Below are 21,078 nucleotides of genomic sequence, written 5' to 3'. Positions count from 1 at the left end.
AATCTAAACCGAGGCATCTGCACTTTGTTTGAAACCTCTGTGACACTCACTGTGTCTCTGCAATGAAACAATCTCAGGTAAAAGTTGCATCATGTTCACCTGGATTTAACGACGACGGAAAGCGAGGTTCAGCCCACAAGAGCGTTTCTCCCATTGGCCATAATGTCTGCACGCGCTCCCTCCCTCTGCCTCTTTCTCTCCCTCCATTCATTCATTTCTCCACTCCTGCAGCTGCATAGAGGGAGAGTCGGCAGCTGAACTTTGCTACAGCGAGGTTAATTTCATTCAAGGTGAGTGCTGAATGCTGTCATGGTTTTGTTAGAAATAAATCTGCAGTGACATGAAGCTTGATAGTTTTGCCGGTCAGTGAAGCCGCTGTGGCAAACTGTAGGTAACCTGTCCTGTTCAACAGGAGGGCGGTGTGAGGAATATGCAAATTGTGCTTTAGGGGATGTGAAACGTCAGGACATACTGTTCACTCTCAAAATCACAATTGCAATTGATATTTATAGATTTGTTCTTGATTAATTTAATATATAGATATGTTTCAGGCACTAGGTTTTCCATAACGATGGCTTTGTAGATAGGCTCACTGATTATTAATGGAAACTTGGTTAACTTGGTAATGCTAAACAAAATGTCCACTTGGGGCACCATTGAGCTGCACTTGAAATTTGCTTTGGTAGATTTTAAAAGATTGAAGTTAGAGAGAAGAGTGGGCAAAATTGACATTTGAGTTTACTCTTGAAGATTGTATTAGTTTTGATTCAAATTGTGTATATGAATGACAATAGTTCTTTCTTTTTTTTTGCACAAGAAATATAAACCAGGCAGTGTTGCCGCACAGCAAGCAGCATTAGTCCCATCATCTCTAGGCTGTCAGATTCTCCCAACTGCTTCAAATCTAATAAAAAAGAAAGTCATGAATTTGAATAGCACGTGTATCCATGAAAAGCTATTTGGATTGTGGTTAGATTTTGGTAAGGTGACAACTGACCCTAGCTCCATATTTCTTGGCTACCATTGCAGGGGGGTGGAGAGCAATGTCGAATTCATCTAAGTATCTGCAGGGCTGGGCATGCCTCTGCGTATATATAACCCTGAGCTTCTTTCTACTCTTGCCTTGCTCAGTGTCTCTCAGGGACTCTCAGCCTGCTCTCCCTCTGCGGCCTCCTCCTTTTGTGCTGACCAACTTTTGCACCAAGACAACCAAGAACCATGGCCCCGCAACAGCAGATAAGGTATGAACCTGACCAAACCCTCCAGCACAATGTGTGGGAGAACAATGAGAATAAAGCATGCTTTCATTTGAATCATTTTATAGAGTAATCTTACAGTGTGCAGTGTGCTTTTTCTGTAAAACTAACATGGCAAATCAAAGAAGCCCTGGGAAATGTATTGCCTCATACACATATGTGTGTAGTATATTGTTTAATTTACTCTGTACCGACTTCTATTGCAACACCAATGCCTGACATGGAACACACCTGCTGAGGCATATTAAATCCAGTTAATTTCCAGCAGGTTTTGGCATCTCACCTGGGCGTGCCCAACTTTACTCTAATTGAAAATGCAACAAGAATAAGAATGATTGTTATGTCCATGCCTGTTCTGACTTGCCCCTCAACAGCCTCCCAGCCAAACTGATCAATGGAGGGATTGCAGGCATGGTAGGAGTCACCTGCGTGTTTCCTATAGACCTGGCCAAGACCCGCTTGCAGAACCAGCGCAGCGGGCAGCAACTCTACAAGAACATGTAAGGATGTCATCTCTCATTCCATGTGTACGGTCAAAAGCCTTGTTTACAATGGCCTTTTCTTACCATATTTAAGTTCTGTAAATCAGATTTCAGTGATACCATCAGATCAGCTGTTGTCCCCATGCTGGGAAGTTAGTGTTGATTTACATTATTTAGTGTTTTGTTGAATCCGCTGTTTCATGGCAGCAACATTTGACACAGCAGAATATAATGTGAAAACTTTTTCTACACAGCTAATGTTTTTATTTTTTCTTCAGGATGGATTGTCTTATAAAGACTGTTAGATCTGACGGCTACTTTGGCATGTATAGAGGTAAGACCTGTCAGACTGGTCATAATTACTTTTGGTGGTTGTGACTATTTACCTTGGATTTAGCTTGAGCCTACAATATTTAAATTGGCAAATGTCATTGTCTCATTGACAGCTTCTGTGATCCAGTGGGTGGGAGTAATTTATTTCACAGACTGTTGTCTGTAAATTTGTTATACCAATTCCTCTATTTCATTACATGTATTATTATTTCTTCTTCTATGCAAAATGTGTTTTCAAATTATTATACTATAGTGCAGTGAGAGAGGCTGAATTTTGTTCAGTCAAAATTAAGTTTTGAAGACTCATGAGGCATGCTTGTTATTTCAGGTGCTGCAGTAAATCTCACCCTGGTAACTCCAGAGAAGGCCATCAAGCTAGCTGCCAATGACTTCTTCCGCCATCAGCTGAGCAAAGATAGGTGAGTTGTAGGACTGAAAAAGACATGAGTCTTGAACTTAAATACCATTCTTGGATTCTGACTTGGTGTGTTTGTCTTCAGTGGCAAGTTGACGGTGTTCAAGGAGATGTTGGCAGGATGCTGCGCAGGCATGTGCCAGGTCATTATCACCACACCCATGGAAATGCTCAAGATCCAGTTGCAGGACGCTGGCAGGCTAGGTAAGTACAGACAAAGCAACAGAATATAACATTAGCATCTAATAATGCTTTGGGGTATTCCTTCTTATGCCTTGGTGAAAAATTAAATGCTTCATGTTTCCCATTAGCCGCCCAGCAGAGGGTGATGCCTAGCGTAGTAGCAACCCTGAAGATGGGGGGAACCAGTGCTGTTCTTAGCCGCGCTTACAACACCAGCCCTGCGCCCCAAGTCATGCGAGTGTCGGCAACAGAGATCACCAGAGAGCTGCTGAGGACCAAGGGAGTCACAGGGCTGTACAGGGGACTTGGGGCCACGTTGATGAGGTGAGATGAGCACCTGTCACACTGGTTTTCCGATCTTTGGTTTGCAGTCTCTTAATAAAGGAAACATGCTTGTTTGTTGTCTTCTAGGGACATCCCATTCTCTGTCGTGTACTTCCCTCTTTTCGCACATCTGCACCAGCTGGGCCAGCATTCATCCGAAGACCCATCTGTGCCCTTCTATTGGTCCTTCATGTCTGGCTGCGCAGCTGGATCCGTCGCTGCAGTAGCTGTCAGCCCCTGTGACGGTGAGGGACACAGTCTATGCAGACATATATGGTCAATGTTTGACAGACTTGAAACTGAACATAAGTTTTGTTTATGTCCTGTGCAGTGGTCAAGACAAGGCTGCAATCGCTCAAAAAAGGAGCTAACGAAGAAACCTACAATGGAGTAGTGGACTGCGTCAGGTAATCATATCTCTCATATTTCACAAATATAGGTGTGATGGATCCCACTGTCTTGTGGCTAGATTACCCTTCTCTGGGGTTGCCAAAAATGACATCAGTTTCAAGCTAACTCTGTGCTCTCTTCTACATTGCAGAAACATCCTGAGAAAGGAGGGACCCGGCGCGTTCCTCAAGGGAGCCAGTTGCCGGGCCTTGGTTATTGCTCCTCTCTTTGGTATTGCCCAGGTTGTGTACTTTGTAGGAGTTGGAGAGTTCCTGCTGGGGTACACCCCCAACAACATATACTCTGCATAAACCAGCTGTTCCCCTAGTCTTTCTGCCGCCTCATTAAATTACAGGCAGCTATGGACCCAGCTCTTTATTACTGTGTACCTCTTTATTGCAGGAGGTTTTCAGAGTAAAATGCTAAAGGGACCAGAGAGATGTCATTTTATTTCAAAATGGTTTCAAATTATGCATTTAGCTTTAACTATCCCTTATTTAAGAGAGGGAGATATGTGTCCATGTGGGCTTCAGCAGAGCTTATTGCGAGGAATCACTTTCCTCACTGAGGGACTTGTGGCACCAGACCTTCCTTCCTGTTTCCTCAGATTTAGAGCCTACCCCTAAATGCACTGCATATCACTTAACAGTAACCCTAACCTGCATATCTTGCCACTGCCTTCGGTGATGGCTCTTACATGGTGCTGAAAAAGAGACCTAAGCGTGCTAAGACTAGTGCCAACTACCAACGGCAGAATATTGAAACTTTACTTGAATAGCTTCAACCCTGTTTTAAAGGGTTACAACTAAAAGTGGGCCATGGGTGTTGATCCAGGTCTATGTATATAATGTATTTGTTTTTAAAGTAGATATCATTTGGTAAATAGATTTGTTCACAAAATGATTGCCACATGCTGTCTTCTAAACAGCCTGGATGGAAAAACTTGGTAGCTTATATTCAAAACAAACATCAGGATATCCTCCTACCCACTGGGATGTTACACAGGGATTCTGCGATGCTTCAGAATAGTGTTTAGCATTCTTGTTATCTACACTGTTCTTTGAATAGCTGGTCACAACACAATAGTCTATCATAGAGGCTTTCTGGTGTTTGTTCTGAACAGTAATTGCGGTGAGGTGTTTGGGGTTTTAACTGGGCACTGTGAATCTTTCTGTGGCAGCATTCACAGCTATCATGTAACTTTCAAGTTGAACAGTTCAATATGGCCTGCAACAGTTGACTTTGGAGAGCAGCTTTTGTGTGTGTGGTGAAAGCAATGTTATTAAATGATGGTAAATTTAAGTGATGACGGACAAGGCTCTGCAGTGCCTGTGGGACCAAGTCATCTGGAAAAAAAGAAATGCAACATGACCTCTGTGTATTTGCTTGTTCTCCTTAGAAACAGAAGCTTACACGGATGTATTGTGATAGACACTTAGGCTGCGCTCTTTCATGGGTCAAAGTACTTAAAACAATGCTATCAATGTAAATAAATATACTGTACTTGTTTCAGTTTCCTCAAACTGTGCAGTCAAATTGAGGGCAATTTTAACATTTCAATATGTTGAAAGTGTTTCAACCAGTTGAGACGATTATTTATTTTCTAAGTTCATTTTAGAATTATGCATGTAAATACCGATTTCCAAATGCTGAATAAATATTCATAAATGCAGTGTTTATTTGTGTTATTTGTGCAGTGTTTATAGCCTGAAGTATATTATGCACATTTCAGCCTAAAGCCAAAAAGGAGGACCCCCACTTATTCACGTTTTCTCAGGTACGTAGGGCTGTTTGGGAACAAGTGACAGCAAGTTGACTAGATGCTGTAGTACTTTTTCTGATGCAAGCTTGAGAGGTGCTACCCTACTCCTCCACACATGCACCACTGGCAGCGGTAGGTTAGTGGCAGTAAAAGTGCTCATGCTGCAGTGTTGGGGTAACTCTACACTGGGGATTCCTCATATCATGCATAACTATACCCTCAGCTAAATATTCAGCTGCCCTTTCAGCTCAAGTGCAGAAAGATGAAACTCTGACATGAGACTCATGCAACTAAACCTGGAAAACTACCTAATCACATGGGATATCAAATACAATCAACTGGGAAGAGATATGAATCAAATGAATATAGCATTCAACAATTTATCGAATTGAATGTGTTGTTAAAACAAAATTATTTTGAAGGTTATATTTATGATTTTAATTTCAAACAAGCTGCATTAAACTAAATACCCATGCTATAAGTGAACATACTACAGCCACTAAGTGCTGGTGTCCCTGGGGATAGTCTCTTTCTTGATTCTAAATTTATGCCAACAACTACATCAATGTTTTTTTTCAGTGTTTGTTACAAATGCACACAAAAGGAGTTTATCTTGTGTCAGATGAAGCACAATTCATTTACCTGAGTAAATTACATTTGGCTTGGAGTGGAGGATGTATTTCATAATTCAGTCCAGAGAATGACTGGAAGTGGACTTGGACTGCTGTATAAGCAATGCAGAGTATGTGTATGTGACTCCGGTTGTGTATGTAATGGTGGCCGGACCTGTGTGTTCTTCTTGTTTCAGTTCCTGTGAAAGCTTACTTATAGCTATAAATATCTGAATATGGTAAACACCTGTGACAAAAGAAGGAAACTCTAATGCAGGAAACTGTAAAACTTTAAAAGCTTTATTAAACTTCAATCACCTATCTTCCTGAGAAGCCTGGAATGGTATTAAAATAAATTAACACACAATCAACTATGAAAGGCTCGACTGTGTACACAGTTTTTCTTCGGAGCACAGTACATTACATCTCCAGATTTGCTCAAACAAACATAACTGAGGAACACAGCTACAGCATTGTGGATTGAGTAGCACTCAACTGTTCCTAGTTCCTCCTGTTCCACAAAGCCTCAGGAGTGACAGTCCAGTGCCATCACACTGTTTACTGTCATCCCAGCAGCCTGAAGTGGTATGTTAGCCTTTGTTGTGTCCTCACATGTGTAACATCACACTAAAATGTGAAAAAAGAAAACAAGCAAAAATAATATTCACAAGTGCTTGTGTCCTGTATAGTTTGCTCATCTGGACTTCATCAACATTCAGATTATTGTTTAGAGTCCTGAGAATAGATTTTTATTAGTACCAAAAGGCTTTTGAAATTGTTGGAAGAGAAACCGTTCTTTTCACCACTTCAGCTCTGTTGGCTGAGAGGACACAATCGAGCGCCACACTTGAAAACATACCAAAACAATCATGGCAAGTTGAGCCATATGTGCTACTTGTCCAACGTGAATGACAATTAATTGCGGCCCAGCTCTACTAACATATGTACACTTGTGTGCTACGTTCAGATAGCCTGTTGTTGAAAAATAGCTGGTTATTTAAGAAAGGCACGTTAACAGACTGTTTTGGCTGTGTGGATCTGGTTTGACTACTCTGTCATTACAAGAACACTGTAAAACTACTGCAAACGTCTGTCTACGCACAGCATGTTAAATAGTAACTAACACATCAGCCACAAATAATGTACAACTACAAAAGAAACAAACAAACAAAAAAAAAACTCAAACATATTTACATACCAGAGTCCTGACACTGGAAAATAAACCCTTCAAATTCAAAAAGTGGCCTGGTTTAACCTGGATAAATGTGTTTCTATCCAAGCCTCCAATGAGGTCAATAGAGAGAGAAGAAAACAGGGATGATTTAGTTGGTGTTTTTGTTGTGGGCGGTGTACTTTTAAGGCACGCAGGGGGAACAAGATGGAAGAGCAGGAAAGCAGGGAAGATCAAAGACCTGGCTTGGATAACTGAATATCACAGAAACAGCGCCTATTCTCAGTTGACCGGCTAGTATATGTATAGCCTGAAAACATATCCATATGATCCAGCTCCAAGTACTCTCTTACGTAAGGGAGGACATATATTATTAGGGGATGGAAGTGGTATTTATTTCACAGAGTTACCCAATAGACGAGGAGGGAGTTTGGTTTGTAAATCCTCTTTGAAGGACAAGACCAGTGTGTGTGCAAGTTTTAACCTCTTAACTGCAAATCATGGGTTTAGATGTTTTGATGTACGCCACTATGTGCAGCTTTTTCAATCATTTGTGCTCAGTAGGGGGCTCTTGAAACTTGCTTGAATTGTGCAATCCACTGTAGTGCACACTTACACACAACATACCAGTATGTTGTTGACTCTTAATGGAAACTGTGCATGATTTGTAGTGAATGGATTCAAACAGGCACACGCACTGGTATGCTATTTGTCCTTAAGGATAGTTCAAGATTACAGGAAATATGCTTTCTTACCAAGAGTTAGATGAGAAGATTGATACCACTTAGTATAGTAAATATGAAGTACAGCTCTGTCAGATGGTAAGCTTAGCTTGATAAAAAGTGGATACAAAGGGAAACAGATAGTTTGGTAAATAGCCAGGCTGGCTATTTCCCCCCGTTTCCAGTCTTGGTGCTAAGCTAAGGTCAGTTTATGTACTGTATTGTTAGGATGCGTGTTAGATTAGCCTCTGATCTAACCCTTGGCAATAAAATCAATAATAGTGTTCCCAAAAATATTGAGCTATTCCTTAATATAACTGTGGATTTTCTTTATATAGAGCAACCTGTGACTGCATAGTTCACAGAGTGCGTGTACTGTATGTTGTAAGTGAGTGGGTAAGCCCACAGCGGTTGCATGATGGATGCACTCACGAAACATTCACAGGCCATTCTCTCTCTTGACACTCCACTCTGATCCCACCAATCAGGGCTCCCTATGAGACGCCAGACAGGCTTTTTTAAGGCTGCTGTCTCACGTAACACAACATTGCTGTGTTTATGTGTATGTGCGCATCCGTGTTTGTGTGTCTTGATTTGTGTGTGTGCGCAGATAAGCACATGCAGCTGCTTTCACCTCAGATTGCTCTCTCTGGGCTTAAGTTTCCCACAGCCATGGGGTCAGTGTCAAGGCAGTGTGAAAAAGCATTGACACTACTGCGACAGTATGTGGGTTAAAATTTGTAGTGGTAGCCAAATGGCCATGAGGAAAAACAATCTGACAAGATTGTCAGGGCAACTTCACAAATGAATCTATCCCCACTGGAAACATGAATGGTCTAAGTCTTATCAGTCTGTTAGGAAAGTCAATTTGGCTGCTTGTGATGGCAAATAAATAAATACAATTTCAAAGAAAATACAGGTCCGGCCAGGAGAGCTGAGTCTAGCACCACAGTGGAACGGCTTTTTAAAAACATGGTCAATTTCCTGGGTCCCCGGTAGGATGAAGGGGCTGACATTTGATCTGAAGGCTATACAGTCTCTTGGAGCGGGGTAAAGGAGGGGTGATGGGTACAAGTCAACGGTCCAGCTTAGATGACCTCCCTGCTGTTGCGAATGGCACAACAGAGAACCATACTGAAGATCATCCCAATGATCTGTTGAAAAGGACAGAGATCATTTTTAGTAAAACAATGATCAATTACAGTACGTGAGTGTACCTGTGTGTTTTCAACCACTCCCAGATCACCACTCACTCACCATGACTCCAGCAATGCCAATGCCCACGTAACCGATGATGTAGAGCTTACTGTTGAAGAAATCCTTGATGCCTGTATCACAGTCCTGCAGAGCAAAGATAACAGGAGTCAGGCTAAGTTGAGCTCAAGTGGACAAGGATGTTTTGTACGGCACCGTGACTCATTCACTCTACAACAAAAGGGCAGAATTTAATTGCCATCCTGAGACTGGAGGTGGTGACAGATTCTACCTTGGTATCTGGTTGGGGATCAGGGCAGGGGGTCACTGAGGTTCCACAACAGTTCAGCTAAAAGAGAGGGGAAAAACATAAGAGGATGACGTGATTAGCTAATGCTACTTTCTGACCAAAGGTTAATCTTTATCTATAGTTTTTTTTTTACTTACTACTTTCTGGTATGACACGATCAAGGTGCTGTTATTGTTTTCATTGTACGTTGTTGCGTAGAAATTCTGAACATCTTCAATTATCTGTGTGAAAGAGGAAAGGGGAACGATGAGGCACATATTGCATATTGTGTGTTAAAAAACATCATATTAACTGCTATGAAAACAAATGTACCTTGTCTTTGTTTAGGAATCCAAACACCCCTGCTGCCACCTCAGCCCCAAAGATGATCAACAAGCAGGCAAAGAACTGAAAAATCCACAGACACAGAAACTCAGTACTTGTACAGTCAGTACTTAGAAATGGGGTATTGATGCATTGAAGTTCACTATTTCCACACATTTTGCGCACATATGTACTCACTGAACCCAACAGGCATTGAGATTCCCGCACGGCTCCGCAGCAGCCAAAGAAACCAACCAACATCACCAGGCTGCCAGCACCAATCAGTATATACACACCTGGAGAAACAGGAGGAAAAACTTCAGTTTTGAGGAAAAGACACAATGGATTACAATTTATTTTGACAGATTCCGATTATATACGTTTACAAAACATTTGTTAACATTTGTTTCTGGGTTGATTCTTCTTGAAATGCTCAGCTCATCCCCTCAGGCAAGTTTAATCTATCAATGCGCCAGCAGGTGGCAGCAAAGATCAAGGAATGTATGGTGAGGCGGTCAGACTGGCCCAGACAGAGGCATTCATATTTCAGACTGTACTATTTCTGTGGTCAGCTGAACAAATGGCAGCAAAGTGATTGATGCTTTGTCAGATCCTTTTTTTTATCCTTGACCCGCCCGTGATGCCTTTAGGGTCCTCATGCAAGCAGCAATGTAAAAAAGCTTTGTTAACGTGACTTAAAGTGGGAGCCCTAAGTGGGATGCTTCATGTCCTGTACATCATCATCTCCCATAAACCCTCTCATTAGGAAAAGTACATCATTGGTAGGTCTGCAGGGAGGAACTCAACAACAGATTGGTTCCACAAGTGTGCTCTTACACAGGTGGGGTCTGTTGCCAGGCAACGGCTCTGTAGAGGACGGGGTTAGAGAGGACGCAACGGCCCCCCAGGTACTGATGTGGGCTCAGGTGGGAACGGATAAGGAAGAGGGTTCATAGGATCCCAGTGTGTCAACAAAAAGACATGATGCGATACAAGCAGTGACTTGGGAGTGTCGTTCCTTTTGTTGTTAGGAAGGAGAGTTTAGTTCCCCGCTTGAGGCGTCAAATGATCACTTGGCAAGCTGATGAGATTTGAAATCTTTTGAGTTTGTGATAAGAGACCGCGACCTCATCCACACAACTTCACACGAAGCAGTTTCTTCTTTCCAAGAAGACCGCGCTGCTTTTCTCTTTGTCTAGAGCTCTTAGTCTGAAATTGTTCTCATTTTCTTATCATACATCATTCAAAGTACACAGAAGGTATGTCCTGGGCTCGATGCCATGGGAACGAGGCATAGCAACTGTTGAGTGCTCTCAGCTGTCAAAGCCATGTGTAGCGCTAATACTCTCAGTGGACCTGACACAAGCCACTCATCCCTGGTCAAACTCCATGGACATCTGAGTCTTAGTTCACAAACACAAACACATGCAGACAGAGAGATGATGATATACTGTAACACTATTATAGGGCTCACTACACTGCAACAACAATCATTGCCATTGCATGACGTTATCACTCTAAACAGTACAGCTAGATTTGGAGAAGAAAATAAAGTACCAGTGAGTCTGAGGGATGTTAAGAGTTATTATCTCATGCTGGATGGTTTAACCCCTGTCCCTCCTCTTCTCCCCCATTCTTCAATGTCATTTTATCTGACTTTCCATCAAAACTTTGCCATTGATCTCCATCTTTTTCTATGATTGTCTTCTTCCATATGCCCTTTTAACAGCCCCCACTCCAACCCACTGTCTTTCTCTTCTCATGTGGGACTCAGTGGGAGGATGACTGATTGAAAGGTGGTTAGCGGCCATGTGGTTTCCCTTGTGCATTTATGCACTATGTGAAGCACAGATTTCCTGTTATTCACACAGTCATGAGCTCTAATAATAGAAAAAGTGTAAGAGTGTGTTGAACGCTGACATTTATTTGTATGTGGAAAGATTTGGAACTGGAACGCCTCCTCAAACTTCGACAATCGTAGACGCCATATAATCACACATAAAAAGACAGACTCGTCCTTTAGGCCCTGATTTCTGTGCGTGTGTGTGGGCTTTTATATGTGGTAATGAAGTGTGTATTTCTGTGTATTTGCGAGTGTGTGGGGGAGGCCTGTGGTTGGAATATCCCCTCTGACACACAGGAAGACATTTATGCACAGCCAAAGTGAGTTCCATTAAAACCTGTCAATAAACGTTTTATATATATCAATGATTTCCAGAATTGTTTATAAGAAAAAGTCACATCAAATGTGAATCAGTGGTAAATGTCGTCTTATCTTCGCTAGAGCAAAAATGGGTAGAATGGGCCTCAACTCTTTCCATTGATGATATCAGTCAGCATAAACATCTAATTGCTGAGATTTCATAGGGAAATAACTGAACTTTCCTTGGCCCGTTCAGAGTGATTCCCCAGCTGCACATGTTTAAGACACAAACCAAAGCGCTGCGTTACAAGAAAAAAAATTTGTGGTGATGAAAACACAATTTTTCATCTCAAGTTGACAGCAACAGCATTACCACAGGTTCTCAGCACAACCCATATCTGCACGCATGCATTAAATTATGGCCTTGGGTTGAATTATAGGATTGTAATTATTATACATCTACATTGTGTGTAAGCTGACAACAGTGGAGATTATCTGAGGCGACCTTACTCACCAATGAAGTAGGTGTCTGGAGCCTTATCGCCGTTAAGCAGAGACACAGTCTCTGGGTCAAAACGCAGCCACAGCCCCACAGCCAGAACAAAGGATCCCATCAACTGAAGGGAGACAGGACAGACAGACAAACAATGAGATACATTACATGAGAAATACAGAGGGAAAAAACAGACAAATGCAAAACAAGTGGTTTAGAGTCATGCACTGTCCAGACTCATTGCACTGTGTGTATCCAGGCTTTAATTGCAAACAAACCCTGATAAATACCAACTGTATTCCTTAACCAGACTCCCCTCATGATCCTCTCTGCTCATTCTGGTTAAATGTCTAAAAAACTAGCAAATCTGTAACCGTATCTGATAGTGGAGCATGTTTTTCATATCAATTTTTATCCTGGCTTTAGGTCTGACATCATTTACTGCTGATCGTTTTCCGCATTAATCACAAGGGCAGTGTTCCTCTCATCCAACACACAACAGTCAAAGTGCATGTTTTTCAGGTCTTCAGAAGGCTTGTTCTTGGGTTCGCTCTCCCTGAATGTGATTTTCCACATAACGACAGCAACTGGTGCTGTGGAGTTTCCACTGTGGCCCTCCACCCTTTGCACTTAGGGAACAGAAAAATCATTTCATTAAAAGGTAGTTAAGCTAAAACTTAATGTATTGTGTATAACAATAGGTCTCACAACGTGTCTGTAACATGTGGATCTTTTAACGGCTCTAGAGCGATAGGTCTCAGCAAAATGCAACTTGAACTACTTTGAATCAGCCCTTGGCAAGCTCTGGCTTCCCAGTGGGGAGAAAATGACCCGCTTGGCTGTGGGCAGGAGTGTGGCACCTTGAGCTGAAACAGGCTCTCCTGTTTGTTTGGAAAACGTGGTTCCATGTTGCTCATATTTTCCTTCAACTAAAAACCACAATTTCTATACATCAAACAAAATCATCTACCATCTTGTTTTGAAGTTAAAAGCTTAGTTCTTAGACTTGAGATGCTTTCAAAGGCTGAAACTGTGGTGTGGTGCTTCATTGACAGATCAATACTGAGAGGTTTTAGCGATCACTGAGCCCATGCCCCCTGAGGATAATCCAGTCTGAAAACCTTTTTGAGCCCAGCTTCAAAACAGATAGTGTCTATGTGTGTGTATGTGTGTAGATAAATGAAATGATTTGCCTAAATGGACGGTATTTAGGAGCGCCGCGTCACATGGTCTCTCCGTGTCCTAGATCTCAGAATTTAGGTAGACCGCTGTTTGTGTGACTGTTTGTTTTCCGTGTCCCTGAGCTCTGTTAACTGAATTTATTCAGAGGAACAAACATTCACTGCCAAGCTCAGGAAAAAACAAATAGTTCCATGCCTGTTTCCATGACTCTTAAATGTGTTTTACCACCTATTGTTCACCAAATCTACCCTGCCCATTTCTGCCTCTGCAATGTCACTTATTTTGATCTTCATTTTGTGCATATCCTCCTCATCCTCACTGTCTACACTCCTCTCCTCCTCCACTCCACAGGTTATATTTCATGGTGTTGGTCTGAAGTAAAACCAGTAGCTCAGTTGTAAAGCATCAAAATTGGACAGGTGTTGGGAAGCTGGCTTCCTCCCAGAGTCCGACTAAGGATTTAGTGTTTTGCCTGGTGATGTATGGGACAGCTGAGCTCTTGGGGTTTCAGGATTAGCAGGTCCAAAGTGATAAAGCACTATGAAGTGAAGGCTTCGGATCTGTAGACTTACTGAACCAGGGTGGATTAGTCCAGAGAGAGGATCTGGATCTATTTAACACTGGTATTTGCCGGAACACCTGATGGTGCGATGGTGTGTTGGTGGAGGTGTGAGGTGAGGACGACTGTCCACTGAACTGTGTGCGTATGAACACTTTGCTAGAGGAGCTGGGTGGTGTGTTAATGCTGTGTGGAGAAGCAGGTGGTGGTTTGACTGTTGGGAAGAGCTCCGAGCTCAGTCAAACCTCATCACTGTTACAGCTACATTTAACAGCCTTTTCAGAACCAGACGCATAGACGCGTAGACCAGAGGCTGCATCCAACACCCAGCAGTGGCCGACACACTAAATGGATTCACAAGGCACTCCAGCGCCTGACTATCCCATAGGTCGCATTAACCCCGTCACTGCTTACAATCAACACCCCCCCTCCCACTTTACCCCCCACCACTTCGTCTGCCATCATTATCCAGGCTGACAACAGACACACCCCTCCCTCCCTCCCTCCTCTGCTTCTCTACCTCCCAAATCTACACTCCCTCGCCCTCTCTGAACTTATCTCTGTGTGTCCCCCTCTTCCACCCCACCTCGCCTTAACCCCCCACCCCTCCCTCACTCACTACCTCCCAACATCACCCAAAGGACAAAGACCCACTGTCTCCCTGTGACTATATGCACACAATAGCAGGGAAACAGACAGACACAATGAAAGAGGGAAAGGAGAGAGGAAAAGAGAAGAGGTTATTAGAGAACCCATCATCTTTTTTTTCTTTGCCCCAGGACACAGGCTACAATGTTGTCCTGAGACAAAGCTAAAACTCCACACGTCCTCTGTGTCTGTCCAAACACATGTGAAGATAGCTTGTATGTCTGCATACTCCTTGACGGGGATGGAAATCTCTGTGTCGAGGCTTTATTGAGGTTCTTTTATGGTGTAAGGCTTACTTTTTAACAGTGCTGTTAAATAGTCTTTTTGTGAGGGGGAATTTCCATGAAAAGAGGGGCTAAGCTGACACAGGACTGTGGTGTTGGTCAGACAGTCTGCGGTATTATCCACTTTCTAGGTGGGACTTTGTTTTCAGGAAAATATTACAGCAAAAAAATAAATAAAAGAAAAACAGCATATCAAAGCAAAACTGTTGTAAACACCATCTTTAAATCCAGCAGCAACTGGTGAGTGATTCAAGCTTTACAAAAATAGTTCTCTGTGTTGTCTGTCTGCCTTATGTTTGTGAAAACAGATGCAAGCGCACATTAAAAATGATGGGCAGAAGGAAAGTGTAAATACGAGTGAGATAATTATGGGTGGAGTAAATCCCATTGTACTCTTCCACAGGGCGAGGGTGGGGGAGTGTAATGGCACACAACAACCTCAACAACACAGGCAGAAGTGTTTCTAGGGCTGGATACTGGAAAAATATTTAGTTTTGGTGTTAATGCTGTTTGTAAAGCCAGTGCAAGAGCACTTCAACATCTGCTGAATTTCAACTAATGATGGTGGAGAGTTGTGCAAAAGTATATAAAGGAAAAATGTCCACAGATCTGTGTCAGATTTATAAACAAACTTTCTTTACAAAAAGACATTTAAAAAATCTGAAATCCTTACAGCAATTAAGTATTCTTGCTATAAAGGCATTTGCCATTTAAACTTTGTTTTTTGTGTTAGTTAAGCTTTACATCTGAGTAAAGTCAAGCACGCTGTGTTGAATATTAATATCAACTATGAAACAGGGGAGCAAAAACTAACACAAAAAATCGAACTACTTCCAAACACAATAAATATTCTCCTGCCAATTAAAATCTAACTAAAGGAGTCAAATCAGCTGGGCTACACCCTGCACTGCACTGTACTGTAAATAATTAGTGTAAGTATTGTGTAGCCTGTAATTTATTACGCCTTTGATAAGTCATCCATCCAGGAAAAACAAGTGTAATCAGATTGGCCCTGCACCAGACTTGATGCCAGAAGTGTCAAACAATCCCTGTGCATAAACTGAGACTGTCTGGCAAGAAAGATAGTCTGTAAAGTTTCCTGAACGCGGTCATACACATGCTTGCCCTACAGTGATATTGTGATACCATTCATGATCATGAAAAAAGGAAAAAGATAATTGATGGTGGTTTTAATAAAAATGTTGTGATCTCCTACCCTCACTATTAACGCAGGTGCTAATAATAATATTATAATTTTTCATAATTTTAGTTTTGAACCAAATAAAACCTGAATTCAAGACTAAACAAAACAAACAGTGCAGGAGCAGCTAATAAGACATAATGCACCTATCTTTGACTTCACTGACATATAACAGAAACAACAAGGGGACCCAGGATGCTGCCCTGGTGGACACCACTCCTCACAAAAAGTACAATGTCAATCCCAGCTGTTTGAGAGACATGATATTAGTCATGTAACTATTCATTACAGAACAGAATAAAAAAAAAACTCGAGAAGAACAGCTCATAGGTCAGAATGTCAAGACTTGGTGGTTTGTGATATAAAATGTAGATGAAACCAGAATTACTGTTAGTTCTGCTCTTTTAAATCTGAGTACCGGTATACTGTATATTTGAGATAAGTGCATTGTTTGCTTTGTATAAAATTATTTTATTCTTTATGATTTGTTTTTAATTAACATACAGGATCAATAACTCAATAATTAATATAAATGATCAAGTCAAAACATGTCCTTTAAATGTGTGTTTTCATTTCATGAAACTTGATGCTGATGTTTGCTTAACTCTATTAAGTAAATTATAATATAGTATTTTACACAATACAGAGTAAAAAGCTATTTTATTAAACATAGTGTAGGTTCCCAGAGATGGAGCCTGACTCTTTCCACTGTGCTTGACCTTCGGAGCTGTGTGACTATTGGCTGAAGCATTTCCTGAAGCAATGAATGCAAATCTAGTGCAGAAAACACTGACACTATTGTGGTGAAGGCATTTTCAGATATAGAACAATATCCTTTTACACTGCTGGACAGGTAACGATTAAGCTGTTTGTTTTTCATTAACTAACCAAATGAATCATCAATCCACCAGGATTCTCACTAACTGTGTCATATCAGTTGTTTTTGATGTGGAGGAGCAACACTGGGGGGAAACTGTGGGAATCACTCTTGTTGCTGCAGCTTTCACACGCCCCACTAGTATGAAGCAATGTTTGCCCCACCGTATTTGCCATGTGGGCTTGATTTTTGACCAAATAGGGCAGTGAGAGAACTATAGCTCGCAAACAGAGCCCAGGGAAGCCAGCAAAGTATTGATGTTCCATTCTAAGTGGTTGGATTTGCAGCTATTAGTAATATATACAAAAAGTTGGCCTGTGTTACATTAGTGACAGTCGAGTTAATTGAGCCCTGCAGGAATCGCACTACATCACGATACTGTGACATCGAGGATTTTAAACAATGAGACACTTTGTAAGTACTGATTGATGACAGTGAGGGTGGTTAAGTGTATGGCACTTCTCATCATTCAGGTTCATTTTTGTGTTTAAAGTGTGCATGTCTTTGTGTGTGTGTGTGTGTGTGTGTGTGTGTGTGTGTGTGTGTGTGTGTGTGTCAGTATGCGTAACAGCTCCCAACCCCTCATCCCCTCCAAAGGAAGCACCAGCAGCCTGTCTCTGCTCTACTGTCCGCTCAGGGGATTTGAAGGGAAACATATCTGCCCCTCCTCCACCTGCTTTCATCACCCACAGTCCTCTCATCATCTCTCACTTAACCATCAACAGAGGGGGCAATGGCCCGGGGGGGGATCAGGATGCTGTGATTATAAGCAGAGGGTGATCACTGATCAGTTGTCGTTGACAGAATACATGGAATGTGCACAACTCACATATGGAGGAGCATCAGTGTTTCTGTGTGTATGTGTGTAGTTAGTTCAGTGTGACATTTAACTCACAGAGACTGTGACACACATCCACAGAATATCCCACTAACCCTCATACTGATCTATTTTCTATCTTTATCTGGGTCAAGTTCATGCCAACTGTCCCTCTTTTACCATGTGAGCGCACGCACATGAATATCCCTCTCAATCTCCCTATGACCCTCTTCTATCCTGCCACATTTGTCGTCTTCCCTTTTTCCTTACTCTCCTACGATCGCTCATCCTCCACGTCCACCTGCACATTTACCAAGTTGTCTCTGCTGCATGCATCCATACTCTGATGCACTAAGAGGGGATTGGCCAGCAGACACACCCAGGCTGGATGCTGGAGAGGGGGCTGTGGTGTTAAGTGGAGACTGAACAACTCAGTGGTGTGACCGCTTGTGCTGTGTTTAGGTCTCGGGCAGGCTCTGCTGCTTAGCCAGGCAAGAGCAGCAGACTGAAGTTATGCTATTGTCCTGCTGTCACAATGGATCCATTCACGGTGCACTCAGCGCCTGATCCACTCCACAGATGCTTGTTGGAAAATTTCTCTCTCTGTCTCACACACACACACACACACACACACACACACACACACACACACACACACACACACACACACACAAAGGAACTTCCCCTCTAAGGAGTGTGATCAGTGGCACACATTAGCCAAAGCATGAACACACACAAAAGCAATCAAGCAGGGAGACCAACTTCTTCCAATCTCATTTCTTGACATTAACAAGTGTTCATTTATAGCATTTAACTTGAATGTCAGTGTTTATGAAGGCACATGTGCAAGGCATGTGTGCCTTACACACTCACATATACAAACACACATCTTTCACCTGACAGTTTGTCTTGAATAAAGTGACTCTCTTGAGTCTGCTTGTGAGTGGCCAAAGTGCTACTTTAATAATGAAAGTAGGGGAGGAGACAGTTGTGGATGTGATGCCCCCCGGGCTGCTTGTAACTTTATCAATCAGCTCCGTGTAGCTTGTTAATAAAGCAATGTGGCGCTGGGGGCCAACTGCTGAGTTTGTTTTCCATGCTGTCTCTCAGTCTCTCCCTCTCTCTGTCTTTTCATTCAGTCTTCCTTTCAAAAACACGCTTCCCCGGGAAAAAGGGGCGGGTTTTTCCTCTGTGGAAAATCTGATTTGTGCCCGGTGAGCCAAAACTAAAAAGCTCTGGCTGTCACCCTTTCCGCGCCACGCAGGGGTAGACCCACGCCGGCCGGGCAGCAACCGACTAAATAAAGCACACAAGAGTCGGACAAGAGGCAAAATCTCATCTCATTGTTACTAAAATAACACGTGTCTGTGAAAGTCGGATGTGCACAGTGAGTGAGAGGTCTCCACTGCGGTTGCTGCTGCTGCTGCTGCTGCTGCACTTGCTCCGCGTTCATTTACGCACAACTCGCATCCCATCACCACACAGACGCTGAACATGCACTTACCCAGAATATGAAGTTGAACACGAACAAAAGGTATTTGACACATTTCATTCCGCCTTCCACCTTCCCCATGTCGGCTCGATGCTGCGGTCTTTTGCCTTTATCCCCGTAGAAATAGCTGTGACGGTTGTGTTGCCTCCGCACAATAACGGTCCACCACGCTAACAACACTTGTGCATCAAGAAGCTCTCTCTCTCGCTCGCTCGCTCTCTACACACACACCCACAAACGCACACACACGCACACAACAGGCACGCGCACGAGCACGCCTAAAAACACCGCAGGATCCGCTTAGACTGTTTCCAGACCGCCCCTTTCAATAATACGGAGGGGGCCCACAGGGGGGACTGAGACTACACGATGGGAACTTGGCAAGTGTTTGGCAGAAATGTCGTTCTCCCTGTAAAAAAAATAAATAAATCCTACCTTACTGATGATACACAATGACGTTCACTGGCATCTGTGTACTCTTCAGTAGCCTATGCACGTTTTATTTTTGTATCTCAATTTGTAAGCTAACTTTAAATGTTAAACACCCACGTTCCAGTGATGATGTAGGCTACTTTACGTGCTTACTCTTAAAATGTGCATAACTCATTGATTAATATAATGTGTTTGTCCCTATGTTACTATTCCTATAGCATTATTTCATACAATAATAGTGGGTTGTTTTTCTTGTGTTTATCATGGATTACCATATATTACCATCTCATTATTATCTGTATCACCTCCCACATCTTTGTCATGCACACATATGTGAGGGAACCAGCTATTTCATGACAGAACATTTCGAAAGTCAGACCTCAGAGAGTCGACAGAGCATGAATTACAAAAGACAGCAAACGAAGAAGGGAAAGCCCAGGCTCAACTGAAATGAAATGTTTTCAGACTTTCTGTTTCATGTTGTAATTATATTATTTGCATGAACAGCCAGCATTTACTGAATTTCCTTTTACAAGGCACAAATGATGGTAGGGTATTGAAGCATTTCCCGACAGCAGCATGCAATATCACAGACCAAATGTCTGTGCAGCAATTTAAGTAAGTCATAAACATAAATAGATAGATAGTGAGTAAAAATGAAATTTAATTCTTATTAATCAATTTGCTCAATTATTCTCCAATGATGGACTTGGAGCTGAAAAACTTCCCATTTCCTTCTGTTTGCTCCCTGCAGCGGTCTTCACTTTATGTAAGTTTTATCATCCACTGTTCTCCTCCTTCAGAATGATCTTTACAGATGTAATTAAAATCAGTTTGAACGAGTAAAAGCCCAGGAAAATGTCAGTCTTTGTGTCTTTGAGAAAACAGACAGTTTTATGGCAATGACACAGTAACTTGGTTGAAAATGGATCCAGTCTGGATTGTTAGCGTTTTTCTTTTCATACTACTGTGGAGTTACTGAGGGGAAACAATCCCTGCTCTCTTGTGGTTACTTGGGTGACTTATTATCCTTTCATCAGTTCCATTATTAATCAGTGTTAGATCATTGAGTTTCAATGCTCATTTTCTTTTAATATTTAAAAACAACAGTCTTCTAAGCAATCCTGAACAAAGCACCACCCACTTCAAACAACATACAAACTAAAACGACTATTAATGAAATGGAAAGAGTAGCGCCTGTGCTGGATTTCTTCCCTCAGTGTCATCAGTGACTGGGAGCATGTAACCCAGCAGTAACACCATGTTCAACATAAATATTTTCCCCACAACCATGGAGAGCAGAGGAAACATCCAAGGAGCACCTTATTTTATCACTGGGAAATTAGGCATTGGTTAGAAAATGTTCTTATAGAGGAACAAAGTGGTCTGCCAAGCGCAACCAGAGGGAATGAGGAATGACATGATGAGGAGAAAAGGGAGAGAAGTCATAGAATTGTACTTTGATGATGTATTAATGTGAATAATCACTAACAT

The 21,078-nt window shown here is 42.2% G+C and overlaps 2 protein-coding genes across 2 annotated transcripts; one reads left to right on the top strand and one right to left on the bottom strand.

Moving 5' to 3' along the window:
- The first annotated feature begins 246 nt into the window (after window positions 1–246).
- On the top strand, window positions 247–4,744 carry LOC146984736 (mitochondrial glutamate carrier 1-like). The gene is made up of 10 exons (XM_085782130.1): window positions 247–290; window positions 1,132–1,241; window positions 1,631–1,756; window positions 2,017–2,072; window positions 2,400–2,490; window positions 2,572–2,690; window positions 2,798–2,993; window positions 3,081–3,238; window positions 3,325–3,400; window positions 3,535–4,744. The coding sequence occupies exons 2-10, from the start codon at window positions 1,219–1,221 to the stop codon at window positions 3,692–3,694; spliced, it is 1,005 nt and encodes a 334-aa protein (XP_085638256.1). The 5' UTR covers window positions 247–290; window positions 1,132–1,218; the 3' UTR covers window positions 3,695–4,744.
- A 1,410-nt stretch (window positions 4,745–6,154) lies between these two features.
- On the bottom strand, window positions 6,155–19,308 carry tspan2b (tetraspanin 2b). The gene is made up of 8 exons (XM_085782129.1): window positions 19,165–19,308; window positions 12,114–12,216; window positions 9,655–9,752; window positions 9,466–9,540; window positions 9,291–9,374; window positions 9,136–9,192; window positions 8,907–8,990; window positions 6,155–8,803 (listed from the first exon to the last, which is right to left on the bottom strand). The coding sequence occupies exons 1-8, from the start codon at window positions 19,231–19,233 to the stop codon at window positions 8,738–8,740; spliced, it is 636 nt and encodes a 211-aa protein (XP_085638255.1). The 5' UTR covers window positions 19,234–19,308; the 3' UTR covers window positions 6,155–8,737.
- Between the last annotated feature and the right edge of the window lie 1,770 nt (window positions 19,309–21,078).

This window comes from Trachurus japonicus, chromosome 7, assembly GCF_045865225.1.
Source record: "Trachurus japonicus isolate A0001 chromosome 7, Traja_1.0".
NCBI classification, from domain to species: domain Eukaryota; kingdom Metazoa; phylum Chordata; class Actinopteri; order Carangiformes; family Carangidae; genus Trachurus; species Trachurus japonicus.
Note: the sequence above shows the minus strand (reverse complement) of the source record. Positions and strands in the feature narration are given on the sequence as shown.